The following is a 12,853-nucleotide window of genomic DNA, read 5'->3' as shown; positions in this document are numbered from 1 at the left end:
AGCTCCGTGGGCTGCTAGATTTACTGGCAATGAGAATGCGCAGACTGCAGACTGAAGCTTCTCGGCGCGGTGCATGCGTATAAGGTTCATTGAAGCCTCCAACGCTGGTACTGGACCTGCACACTGAAGCCCCCTACACCGCCTCCTGCTGGCTCAGAGCATGCGCAAGCGGTCAGTTGAAAGGCGGCTCTGTACGGATGCCGGAGGGGCTAGGAGGCTTGTTGTGATGGTAACGCTGCGCGCGCTCCCTGAGGGAAGAAGTCTGGACCTGGTGAGTCAGAATCCTGGTGTGAGACCGTGAGGGGCGAGACTCAGGTACCGAGCTGGGCCTGGTGGGGAGGCGCTTGGGGCTGGGGTACGGTACGCGCCCTGTGCTGGCGCGGGGCGGCGCGGGGCGGGGGGTTATGAAGGCTACACGGGAAGGCGGGGATGCAGGACGGGGACAAAGAGGCATCGCTCTCCGCGTGGGAGCAGGATCGGGATGGGGGGCGCCACGTACGTGGCTGGATGAGGGGGGCGTGGGGTCAGGGAGTGCCACATATGTGGCTGGATGAGGGGGACCTGGGGTCGGGGGGCGCCACATACGGGGTCCTGGGATCAGGGGGTACCACCTACATGGCCAGATGAGGGGGGCTTGGGGGGGGTACCACCTATGTGGCTGGATGAGGTGGGCCTGGGATTAGGGGTGCTAGTTCAACTCCTACTCCCTTCTGCCCTCCCCCACAAAGATAGAATACAGTCATTCTCCACATTCTTGATAAATGGATTGGATATTAAACTAGAATTTACAATTGTGGGAGTGTAATGAGTGGGCTACGGTTGGCTGCTTTAACAGAGTGATAAATACCAACTATTATAGTTTCAATTGGATGGATTATGTAAGTGTGAATGGTTTGTACATGTCAGTTTAGCTTCTCAGAGTAATTCTTCTCATTGATCTAGCTTGGTTTCATCCACCCCCGTAATGCATGCAAGAATCTAAATTCTCACATTTGAAATGGGATCCTGTAGATCTTTCAGCAGGAGGTGCTTCTTTGCATCTGCAAGGAAGGGACTATTGGCAGAGTAATGCCCGGGTAGGTCATGTAGGCAGTGTTGGAAAAGATTTTGTTTCACTCAGAGGAGAATGTGAGGCTCTAATCTGTCCATAGTTGTATCCTGAATTAGCCTCTTATTTCTAAGATTTCCTATTGTTGCTACCACCAGTGCAGCTCCATCAGTGGGAGCATTAATATAATCCAGCATTTTAACTTCAGTGTCATTTCAATTTGGTGGTCTAGGCAACCTGCTAGTTTAAAATACCAGCGTCTGGTCTATATTAGAGCTTCTACCATGGCTAACAACAGACTAACTCAACCACTGGAATTGCAGAAAAAGAAGTAGACAACCCTGCAACAAGACTGAATGTCAGTAATGTCTAAGGAATGACAATAGAGTCTTCATGTGTCAGCTGAGACTTGCACGTACGAACAGATAGTGTAGCGCAGTTGTGCTTGAGCATTAGTCATTGTGGTGCATATTAGGCACCTTAGCCTTCAACCTGCAGTTTCTGAGGCAGTTAAATATAGGCCGGCTTTGTGTGACATAAAAGAGAGATATAAGTACCATGGAAAACCCAATTGTTCTGTTTTTTTCTGGTTGTCCTGAGCAGCAATTGGTGGGGGAAAAATTCAGCACCTAACCCCACTCAAACACAGCACAGCCCCACTGTGGCCACTGTCAACACCCAATGATGGCCGCAGCTCCTTCAGAGGAGCTTCAGCCGCTAAATCCAGGTAACTGCAGGGTTTAAATAGTCTGGAAAACCACACAGCTGCCCTTTGTACAAAGGAAATTTCACTGCCCGATCGTGCTTTTCATGGGTTATGAAGCTGGTCCAAAGTCTTCCACTCTCTACAGCTTGATCAACCACAGTAAAAAGCCCAAATCTATATTTTTTCTTTTTAGGATTAAATCCAAGGTGAAGGAGAATGTCAATAGTCACAGTACAGCTTGGTCAGTGTGGTAACCAGATTGGTTACGAGGTGTTTAATGCTATCTGCAATGACTTCCACAGCACACATGGACTGTGCTCCAAGAAGGAGAATGAATCCTATCAGGAAGCTTGCAAGGAACGTTTCTTCAGTGAGGAAAAAACTGGAGGTACAATTTTTAAGGATTTTTTTTTTCATACCATACTGAGCCTGTTAGAAATATACGTAGTAATAAACAATACTTTGCATTTCTATTTAAGGATGTGCTTTAGGTATATTTATGAACTTAACATCTCAGCCCTGTTGTCATCAGCATTTAACAAATGGCAAAGCAGACACTGAGAGGTGAAGTGACTTGCCCAAGGTCACATACCAAGTCAGTGGCAGAGCTGGAACAAATCCCTGCTGTCCTGAACCCTGATGCTGTGCCTTAATCCCAAGCCCACCTTTCTCTTTCTTACAGTAATAGAACTATAGCAGTGAGCTTTGTTTTTCTTATTTTGTGCCTTTGATTGCCATCATACATTCAAGAGAACTAATAAAGAGCTTTTCTAGATGAGAAACATGTTTTTGTTCTTTCCAGATTTCTGTTTATTACACACGTTAGGTAGATCAGATTAAGTACTCAGGTATGAAGCCCGTCCATTTCAAATGCTAGCCGACCTGAATGGTTTCCCTACTGAGAAGGACTCCTGTCTATGTAGAGTTTGCAAAATACATTTTGGGATAATGAAAGGTTCTATGTAAATGTAAAGCTTTGAGGGTCAGATCCCGCTCACCTTATTCTCATTTACTGTCCCCCTGAAGTTAATGGGATGACTTGCCTGAATAAGTATTATCTGGCCTTTCGTATGTTTTTATGTCCGTTATGTGAACATTGTTCTCTAGTTAAAAGGTTTAAGTATGATGCAGTCTTTCTGATTTTGCATTTTTTATCTCTCTCTCTCTCCAGTACCTGTTGCCCGAGCTGTGCTTGTTGACATGGAACCAAAAGTAATCAGTCAGACCCTCTCAATAGCTGCTAGGTCTGGCCACTGGAGATATGACCACCAGTCACACTTCTGTCAGAAACAGGGGTCTGGAAACAACTGGGCAAATGGGTATAAATGATCACCGCAAGCTTTGCTAATAATAATAATACAACATGTGAATACTAAGGAACTGCCTAGACTCACAGCCATCCTCTCTTAGAAGCCGAACTATTGCTGCTGTGAAGTAATACACTGCATGCATAACATTACCCTGATTTTACTGCTATTGTAGAGTGCTTGTGCTCTTTTTTGCAAGGAACTGAGATTGGTATTAAAAGTAAAGACCTACTACTCAATTACAGAAAAGTGAACAAAATGTCACCTAGACATGTAACTACTTGATTTGTGGGTGCAGAGTGGGAGGCTAATTTTAAAGATCAGGCTCTTACTGCAGAATAAATGGCACAACAAAAGAATTGAGGATTGTTCACTACAGGCAGCATTGGTGATATAAAGAGTTAGATAAATGGATCGGCATTTTTAAAAAAGAAAAACTACTTTATATATTTGTGTGGCTGATTTTATTGCTTTTATTTTGCTATAAAGTAAGAGTTCTTGCTCTTTTTGCTTTCTCTCTTATGCTCCAGTTACTCTGTTCATGGGCCCAGGTACAGAGACGTTATCATGAACCTGGTACAGAAGGAAGCAGAGAAATGTGACCGACTCAGTGGATTTTTCACAGTAATGAGCATGGCTGGTGGCACAGGATCAGGCATGGGAGCCTTTGTGACCCAGTGCTTAAGAGATGCTTTTCCAACCTCATTTATACTCAACCAGGTTATCTGGCCCTATGGAACCGGTGAGGTGAATGTTAAAGCTCCATGAGGGTTCTGCAGAATTTTTAATCGGTATTAAAAGGCCAGTCTAGCAATAACAAAAAAAAAAACAGCTCTACACTTGCTTTACCTTCTAGTGTTACAAATAACACCTAAAATGCCTATAACTGAAATATATTGGAGAAAGGGAGAGAATTGTTTCTTCACAGTTTATTTACTTTGTGTATTTAATATCGCCTCATGTATAGTCAGTTTCATTGTTTGCCTGTAGTCAGTTGCTGTGAGTTCTTCAGAAGTGAAAACCAAACATAATTTTTAAAATATGATTGTAAAACTGCACATCCCAACTATGAGACTTACTTCATTAGTGCCTGAGGCTAACTTAGTACATAAGGCCCCCATTGCCATAGTACGTGAGCATATCACAATTTTTCTCCATGTATTTATCGTTACAACACCTCTGTGAGACACAGAAGTACTATTATCCCTGTTTTACAGATGAGAACTGAGGCACAGGGACACTGGGCTAGTGTACACAAGAAAGGCTTTGCCAATACAGCTGTAATAGAGACACAGTTTATAACCAGCATAAGGAGATCTTTTGCCAGTATAGTTAAACTGCCTCACCAAGCAACATGAGCTATGCAGACAAAAGGACCTGAGGGCAGGGAGGGTGGTCTGCCGGCATCACTATGTCAGATGGAAGTGTGAATTTTTCCACACACCCTGTACTGACATAGGTATGCCAGCAAAACTTTGTAGTGTAGACTTGGCCTAAGTGACTTGCCCAAGGTCACACAGGAAGTCTGTAGTGGAGCAGGGAATTCAAACAAGCCTCCAGTTTATTACATGGCAAGTATAATAAATACAGCACGATCATACTGGTTCATTCTCAGTATCTTGCTATCAGTGCAGCTGTGGATGATAAGATCAAGGCAGGCATTGTTCACTATCTTAAATGGAAGCTAAAAGTGTTGCTGAATTGCGTGCAGGATCTTGGTAAAGGGGGAAGCAGTCACTCCATGAAGAATATCAAAAGAGGTGACATAAGTTATGTAGACAAAAATTCTTAATTTAACTTATCCTTGTTGATGTGCGTTTCTGTTTCCAGGTAATTGTTCAAAACTACAACTCAGTTCTGACACTCTCACACCTGTACCAGTCAGCAGATGCTCTCCTTGTTCACGAAAATGATGCCATCCACAAGATCTGTGCTCAGCTAATGAATATTAAAAAGATCTCCTTCAGGGATGTAAATCAAGTAATTGCACATCAGCTGGGAAGTGTGTTCCAGCCCACTTACTCCTCAGAAGGTGCCTCACAGTATAGCAGAAGCCCACTAGGTATCTAATTATAATAATACTTTCATTTCAAGGATCTCGGAGCTCTCTTCAAACTGCGAGCTAAACATCAGCCCCCTCTGTGAGTTGGGTATTAGCCCCTCTTTTAAAGATGATGAAACTGAGGCAGAAAGAAATTAAGTGACTTGCCGTTGGTCATACATCAGTTTTGCAACAGAGTTAAGAGTAGAGCTTCTGACACCCGGTCTCATGCTTTACCACCAAGCGATGCTTCCTCTTTCCAAGTGGCTGGTGTCAGCCTGGGACTGATTTACATTTTAGGTGAAACCATGTGCAAGTCAGTGGTTTTGTTTCGAGTTTTCAGGTTTAGTTTAGAACTATATGCAAACTGAAACCAGATAAAAAGGCTTGCATAAAAAGCTGCAAACCGGAATTAGAGTATTTTGCTGATCTTGTTAGTGATAATACAGGTCTGTGGTGTGTGTCATCCTGGAATGAGAGAATTCATTTATTTATAGTACCAAGATTTGGGGTTGCTACCCAAAATTTCCACTTTGGCATTTTCCCATTGGTCCCTGCAACAATAGACTTGGAGTGCAGCCAGACAAATACAGAGGAGGGTTTATTATTTTCTATACTCCATATCAGACAGAAATGCGGGGCTGGGGGGGGAGTGGGCTGTTTGTGTTTACATCCTTATGGATGATAAGGAACACAGGGTCATTCCCTCTGTTCCTGTTTCTGTGTATTTACGGTGCATCTTCATTGTTTTACCCTTTTGCTATACAATCTTTACCATGAAGAAGGAGAAAGCAAGTTTCAGTTGTCTAATGAAACATGATTAAATGTCATAAGACCATTAGAATTGCCATATTGGCTCAGAGTAGCGGCCTGCCTCATCCAGTATCTTTTCACCAACAGTGATCGTTACCAGATGCTTTTAGAGGGAGGCATAAGAAACACCGTAGCGCAGTGGTTCTCAAACTTCATTGCACCGTGACCTCCTTCTGATAATAAAAATTACTACATGACCCCAGGAGCAGACCTAGCCAACAGACGAAGACCGAGCCTGCATGAGCCCCACTGCCCTGGCTGGGGGGACCAAAGCTAAAGCCCAAGGGCTTCTGCCCTGAGTGGTGGGGCTCTGGCTTCGGCTTCAGCTTCAGCTTCAGCCCCTGGCGGTGGGGCTTGGGCTTGGCCTTCAGACTTGCTGATGCCCAGGGCCAACACCAGCCTTGGTGATCCCATTAAAATCGGGTCATGACCCACTTTGGAGTCCCTGACCCACAGTTTGAGAATCTCTGCTCCAGTGGACAACTATGGAATAACTTTCCCCTAGGGGAAATTTCTTCCTAACCCACATCAGTTAGTAGCAGGTTTTTGCCCTGATTTGTGAGCATTTATATCCCATCTGAATAATTATCCTTTTTTAGTTTCAGTTTTGCCTATTTCGGTGTCATGTCATATCCTCGTGGTCTTGTATTATGAGAGAGTAAATTAGTTTATCTTGTCTATTCTATTTATTATTTGTATAGTTCTACCATGTCTTTGCTCTAAATAGTCCCAATTGCATACAGAATTGGCTTTCTGCCTCTAATCATTCTCATTCTTTTTCTTTAAACTCCTTCAATTTTAGCTTTCTGTCTGAGATGCCTTCACTGGAATTGATTTATACTTTGACCTAACAAGAGCATTGTAATACTATCACTGTTTGTTTTCCATCCCATTCTTTATACACCTCTGCCCTGATAGAATGCTGTCCTTGGGAGCCAAAAAATCTTACCGCATTATAGGTGAAACCGCATTATATCAAACTTGCTTTGATCCACTGGAGTGCGCAGCCCCGCCCGCCCGGAGCTCTGCTTTACCACGTTATAGCCAAATTTGTGTTATATCGGGTTGCGTTATATCGGGGTAGAGGTGTATAGTCCAGCATTTTTGCTTTTTTTGACCACCACTAAACAAGAAGCAGATTTTTTTCCAGTGATTTATCTGTGACCTCTCCAGAGTGCTAACATGCCAATATAGACCCCAGTAAAGTGTATGAGTTTTTCATATTGTTCACTGTGATGTGTATGACTTGCACTTATCTACTCTGCATGTTGCCCCTTCATCCTGTGTCATTAGGTCCCCATGAAGTTCCTCACTATTGTCTCTCATAGACTAGCCTAAGTGATTTTTGATTCTCAGGTGTTTTTTGATTCTCAGGAGACTTAATGGAGTCTTTAGTTCCCCATCCTGAATTCAAGATGTTGGGTCTTCGTAACATACCGCAGATGTCAGAGAACTCCCTGACATACAGCACATTTACTTGGCCTGGGCTCATCAAACATTTAAGACAGATGCTTATTGCTAATGCTAAGATGGAAGAAGGTAAGAGGTGTGTGCACACCTTGGAAATCAGTTACTCTTTCAGCATAAGTTTCTTTATATGGAATAAGGTTTATTGCCTTTGGGAACTCACTGAATAGCTTTAACCAATTCAGGAAGACGTAGCCCCCTTCATCTAGACATCCCTATATACCCACCAGCTACTTCAACTAATAACACTGCTGCCATAAGACCTTCCAGTTCATCCCTGCTTTAGCTCCCAGACCTCTCAACTTCCATGATTCACTTGGAACAGCTGTTGGATTCCTAGTGCTGCTTTGGTTTTTAACACATTAATCCTTGACAGGTGGTGAACTGTAATATGGCTTCCAATTACATAGTTTAGGTGCCAACAAGGCACAAGAATGGTGAACTGTTTCCTATGCAGTAGGAACAGTGACTGCAGTGGGAGATTTCCCTCCATAAGACCTGCAGGTTGAGCTCCCTTACCATCTAAGAGTCACGTAACTGCTGCTTGATCAGTGAGTGGACTGTGGCATACCCTTGGCCATACGTCCAGTGCCAGGTACTGAACATCACTAGCACTAGACTGTCTCCAAGTAGCCCGCAGTACCTCTTTCTGAATACAGCCATATTTCGCATCACATGACTGAAATATAGTTTTTAGTTGGTTTCAAAAACTTCTGTTTCTAGGTATCGATTGGCAGGTGCGACCACCATTGCCAGGGCATCCTGTCCCTCCAAAAGCCTCTCCAAATAAGGCACTACATTTTAACACCTCCATTGCCAACCTGGTTGTCCTGCGAGGAAAAGATGTGCAAAGTGTTGATCTAGGTGAGCAAAAATACACAGTACGTTAGTTATTCCTTCTTCCGTCTCCCACTGTTTTCATTGTGTCAGTCACCGGCAAAAGAGAAAAAAGCCGAAGGCTGCATACTTTAAAGATTAAGGTCAACATTCTCTCTGCAAACACATTCTAACGTCCAAGGCTGTATTATGCAGTCATGAAGGACTCCTATATTTACATACGTAGATGCTACACTGGCAGTGTCTATCAGGGCTTCCTAAAGCAACCTGCGGGAAAAGAGAGGTACCATCAGACTGTAAAACTAAATTCTATCTGTGTGATAGTATTCGTTGCTATAGTATACTGCCACCTGGAAAGATACTGAGCCGCTACAGGAGTGAGAGACATCGTAGCTTGCTTATCATAGAGCACTGAAGCCGTGCTGGGATACTTTTATATCCTGTCCTCACCACATTGTGTGGGAAGGAATCAGTTTGAACAGTTACACTTTTACTGGGCCCATCAGGTGGAATTATTGCTAGGAAGTCTGACTTGATCTGCCAAGCAGCAGCTGAGGCTTTAGAGAACTGGTGGGACAGAAATACATGGATAACTTACTGCAGCTGTTTTTTCTTTCACATCACGGTCTTGTGAGATCACCCACCTCATTCTACACCACTCCCAAAGCCCCAGCTTCTAATTATTAGCTGGGACACAGTGGACATGAGAACAAATTTCAGTTTTCCTTTCCACTTATGTTGATTTGTGAGGTTGAATGGGTAGTATCTGCAGCAGCTCCATGTTGCCCTGATAGGCACAGAACCAGTCATGAACTATCCTTTTTCAGGGTCACTTTTTAGTCTGTATTCATGCAGTAGATTTAAAGCAGAGATTCAGAGTTCTAGCATACAATACTCAGTGTAACATGGTGATGAACCTGTAACGAAAATCACTTGGTAAAACTTTGTCAGAAAAGACTGTTATATTCCCATTGCAGGAGGTTTCAGAGATCCAGCATTGTATACATCCTGGCTAAACCCTCAAGAGGCCTTTAAAATATGGAAAACACCAAGAGCCTTTAACAAGTATGAAAAATCTGCTTCTTTGGTCAGCAACAGCCAGTTCCTGCTGAAACTTATGGACAACATTGTGGGGAAAGCGTGGAATATGTTTGCTTCCAAGTAAGTGAAAATAAGACTGTTAGTTTTTCATTTAGACTTTTCAATATTTTCATTGGAAATAAATAGTTGCAAACACACATCTCAGTTTAAAATGCTTCACAAATAATTCTGATTTGGGATAAAAAGGTGTCGCTTAACAGTAAAAGAAACAGTGATACCAGCTTCATTACAGAATGTGTGTAAATATGGTGGTAGTTTTCCAGATAATGTTCGTGGGTGATTTGGGTATAGAAGCCTCTGCGTCACAGATTCAAATCCAAGCCGGGATGTAAGTGAGTGCAAGTTGCTGATCAACCCTGCTGTAAAATATGAGCACAATAAATATATATAGGAGTACATCCATTCCTGCACAGAGGAGGAACAAAGCTCCCATCGATCAAAACGACTTAAGAGGAACCAGTGCTACATGGCTGATTTCCTAGAACACTGAATTCATTTCAGAGAAAACTTGCCAGAACAAATTTTTTTTTGCAGGGCACTCTAAGACAGTAAAACTAAGTCAGACCAGTGGCTATTCCCTTACCTTTGTTAAATGGTGAGTGGCCTGGAACCATTTCTCCATGGCACAATTGGTTTTTTTCCCCCCAGCAGTCTCTGCAGAGGAACTTGAATGATCATGGAGGCTGTTACCTTGATTCTAGAGGAACCAATTCTAGGGTTGAGGCACCGTGGCAGAGCGGTGGGGGGCAGCTTGCATTACCTCTGTAGTATCTGTTCCGTAAATAGGACCAGTTTCTAGTGCAGTGAAGTTGGCTCTTTCACCAGCACTAAAAAAACCCCAGTTACTTGTCCATTCCAGAATATCCATTCTGAAACAAATAGATACAAACTCTTTTACTGATCACACAGTTTCTAGGTTGTATCCAGCCTTGCTGCTCATTCCAGGAAACAGTGAGATTTCTGGCTTGGTTCAAAAACCATTTTGGGAGTTGCTGTGTTTATAAAGGCTCTGACCCCTGAGGTTTACTTTTCCTTAAAACCAGACTTTAACTCAAAGAAAAATTGCCTCTTTTCTTTCATCACGAGGCCAAGATTATTGGGCGTCGGAGGGCAAGTGTCCAGGAAATGTGGGAATTAGCCACACGATCTGTGTGAATAAGAGCTGAATAGTTTTATTCCTAAATTTATCATCTGTTAAACTCATGCAACAAACAGCAGTTTTACGTTTATCCCGCAAAGACTACTTGACACTTTGCCCATCATAAATGAGTAAAGTGCTGCCTCCAAGTACAATCATTGCTTTTAGTGGCTCTGCTGAGATTCAGAAACAAGCCAGAAAATGCTCTTTGCATTTCCCCAAAAGCTAGCCATTGAACCTGAAATTGTATTGTTCCTTTAAAGCAGCATACCTGAGGCTATAAACACTATTAGAACTGGATTATGTTGTACTGTCCAGTATGAATTACACAAGAAGAGTCCAAACAAACAATTCAGTTCTGGGTTACAGGGGTACAAGCAGCTCAGGCTGATGCTGTACTAGGTGTCAGATTTTTAGGGACCAATGATTTGTAATGTTTTGCTGTCTAGTTCTTTGTTGTTTACCCAAACTCTTTGCCCCCTCAGAGCTTATGTTCACCAGTACACTAAGTTTGGGATCGAAGAGGAGGACTTTCTGGACTGCTTCACAACTCTGGAACAGGTTCTCTCTAGTTATGCCAGCCTTTGATTTTTCAACCACTTACAACTAGGGCTTTGTCAGGGAGAGTACACACTGAAAGGCTTTCTGTGTCAGCTGCCCCAAGCTGAAGTGGCTAAGGGAGGTACAGGGGTGTAAATGTTCTTTTTATTGTTGAAGGAATAATAGTCTACATCAGGACTGAATCTATTCCTTGTCTCCCATAAAGACAAGTGTATTTTGTATATAATGAATTTATATATTGAATATTTAATAAAGTTTTATTTTTCAGTACATTTTCCTTAATTTACTCTGATTTGAAGCCCTCTAGTGCCTACTCCTTCTCCTCCTGGCCGTGCATATTTTTCCTGAAGAATTTCCATAGCCTGAAGTTTTTTCAGGTTGAAATCTAGCGTCTGAATTAATATTAACTGTCATGGTAGAGTAGGACTGAAGGATGCTGTTAGTTACAGTACTAATACAATTTGATCTTTCACTTCAAACTTTACATTCTAATACTTGGCCTGAGTTTGTTTTACCAATAGCTACCAAAATACCCATTAGCAAAGCAGTACTAATAAAAATAGCTAAGCATAACGTACCATTACGTATTTGCTAATATTCACTAAGGCCCCATTTGCTGCAGCAAGCTGGTGTTAAATTCTGTGGCAAGACTCCTGATCTCTGTGGCACTTCAATAGGACAGACTGGAGATTCTGCAACATTTTTAAAGTGTTTTTTTTTTTTTAAATTGAAGTTCTTAATTCATATGAAACAATAATAAAGTTACACTGAGGAGACTTTGCTGATTATGGTAAATTCCATTTATTTTCTGCTGTCTCTATATTGTCCAATGTGCCACATTTAGGTTGTCAGTCTTTATGCTTCAGAATTAACAATCCCTTGAAAAGAACCAAGCAGTTCAGCTGTCTCAGCTACTGTTGCAGACTCTCCTGCAGATTGAGGGATTCACTGCATCCATTTATATTTGGGCTCTGTTTATAACTTTTTTCTTTCCACAAGGAGGGCAGAAGTAGCTTTGATAAACGAAAGATTCTAGAGCAAGGTCATGCTGCAGATTCCACAGACGCAGGGCCCTCCCTGTGTTGGGAAACTTCAAAATTCCCCCTTAGAAATGTGTTGGACTTTAGACAGATTTTTCCACAACCACAAGGTGGTGCCATTGTCAAGTAGAGACTCTAAATGTTCAGCCTGTGAACTAATTCAATAGGAAGGCTGCTGCAATCGCATGCAAGGTACAGCATCAGCACATAAATCTGCCCTAATTCCAGTGTATGAGCTTTCAGCCCTGGTTGTTCCTTGTTTTGGTTTTTTGTTTTCCTTGTTGCACAAGATAGGAGATGGAAGGTTTTCATATGGTAAAATATTACACTGGGAAAGATAAATGTATTTATTTTGTACTAAATCAGACCTCCTCCTCCTTTGCTGACAGGAGCCATTTTCATGTTGTTTCCTTTGTATTTCTTATCCTCCAGTTTTTGTTTTTCTACCTACATACATCAGGTTCTTCATTACAAATAGCCCCTTTCAGTGGTCACACCATAAAATTCAAGCTCAAGGACTCTTCCCTTATGATAGTTCAGTAGATACATACAATAAACTTTCCCTTAGGTCCTGATTGCCTTGTAGTCCAATTAAAATGCGAGCAAGCACATACTGGGGTGGTAAATGTGTTTCATCTCATTTTTATATATATTCTCACTCTCACACACACACAAAATAGCTGACTATTGAGGTTAAATATAGAAAGGTTGACCTGTTTTAGACACACTTGAACTCTCTCTTCCCTCACTCCCTAGGGAGAGTTTTTTGGTTTGTCAGCATGATTAGTTATTTT

At 42.3% G+C, this 12,853-nt stretch overlaps 1 protein-coding gene across 4 annotated transcripts; it reads left to right on the top strand.

The window, feature by feature from the left end:
- The first annotated feature begins 22 nt into the window (after positions 1 to 22).
- On the top strand, positions 23 to 11,287 carry TUBD1 (tubulin delta 1). Of its 4 annotated transcripts, none has more exons than XM_030536243.1 (9): positions 23 to 271; positions 1,948 to 2,142; positions 2,926 to 3,073; positions 3,592 to 3,808; positions 4,892 to 5,123; positions 7,290 to 7,454; positions 8,106 to 8,246; positions 9,197 to 9,380; positions 10,944 to 11,287. In XM_030536243.1, the coding sequence occupies exons 2-9, from the start codon at positions 1,971 to 1,973 to the stop codon at positions 11,044 to 11,046; spliced, it is 1,362 nt and encodes a 453-aa protein (XP_030392103.1). In that variant the 5' UTR covers positions 23 to 271; positions 1,948 to 1,970; the 3' UTR covers positions 11,047 to 11,287. The 4 variants fall into 4 exon arrangements, with proteins under 4 accessions (XP_030392103.1, XP_030392102.1, XP_030392104.1 ...); XM_030536242.1 differs by having other exon boundaries at positions 24 to 315; XM_030536244.1 differs by lacking the exon at positions 23 to 271 and adding an exon at positions 943 to 1,076.
- Positions 11,288 to 12,853: the final 1,566 nt, after the last annotated feature.

This window comes from Gopherus evgoodei, chromosome 17 (genome assembly GCF_007399415.2).
Source record: "Gopherus evgoodei ecotype Sinaloan lineage chromosome 17, rGopEvg1_v1.p, whole genome shotgun sequence".
Classification (NCBI taxonomy): domain Eukaryota; kingdom Metazoa; phylum Chordata; order Testudines; family Testudinidae; genus Gopherus; species Gopherus evgoodei.
Note: the sequence above shows the minus strand (reverse complement) of the source record. Positions and strands in the feature narration are given on the sequence as shown.

Bases quoted from the DNA above. Each gene is read 5' to 3' on its own strand.
- TUBD1 (XM_030536243.1), top strand. From the start codon at position 1,971: ATGTCAATAGTCACAGTACAGCTTGGTCAGTGTGGTAACCAGATTGGT. The intron at 3,074-3,591 runs GTATAAATGATC...CTTATGCTCCAG, and splicing joins GGAAACAACTGGGCAAATGG to TTACTCTGTTCATGGGCCCA. The intron at 7,455-8,105 runs GTAAGAGGTGTG...TTCTGTTTCTAG, and splicing joins TAATGCTAAGATGGAAGAAG to GTATCGATTGGCAGGTGCGA.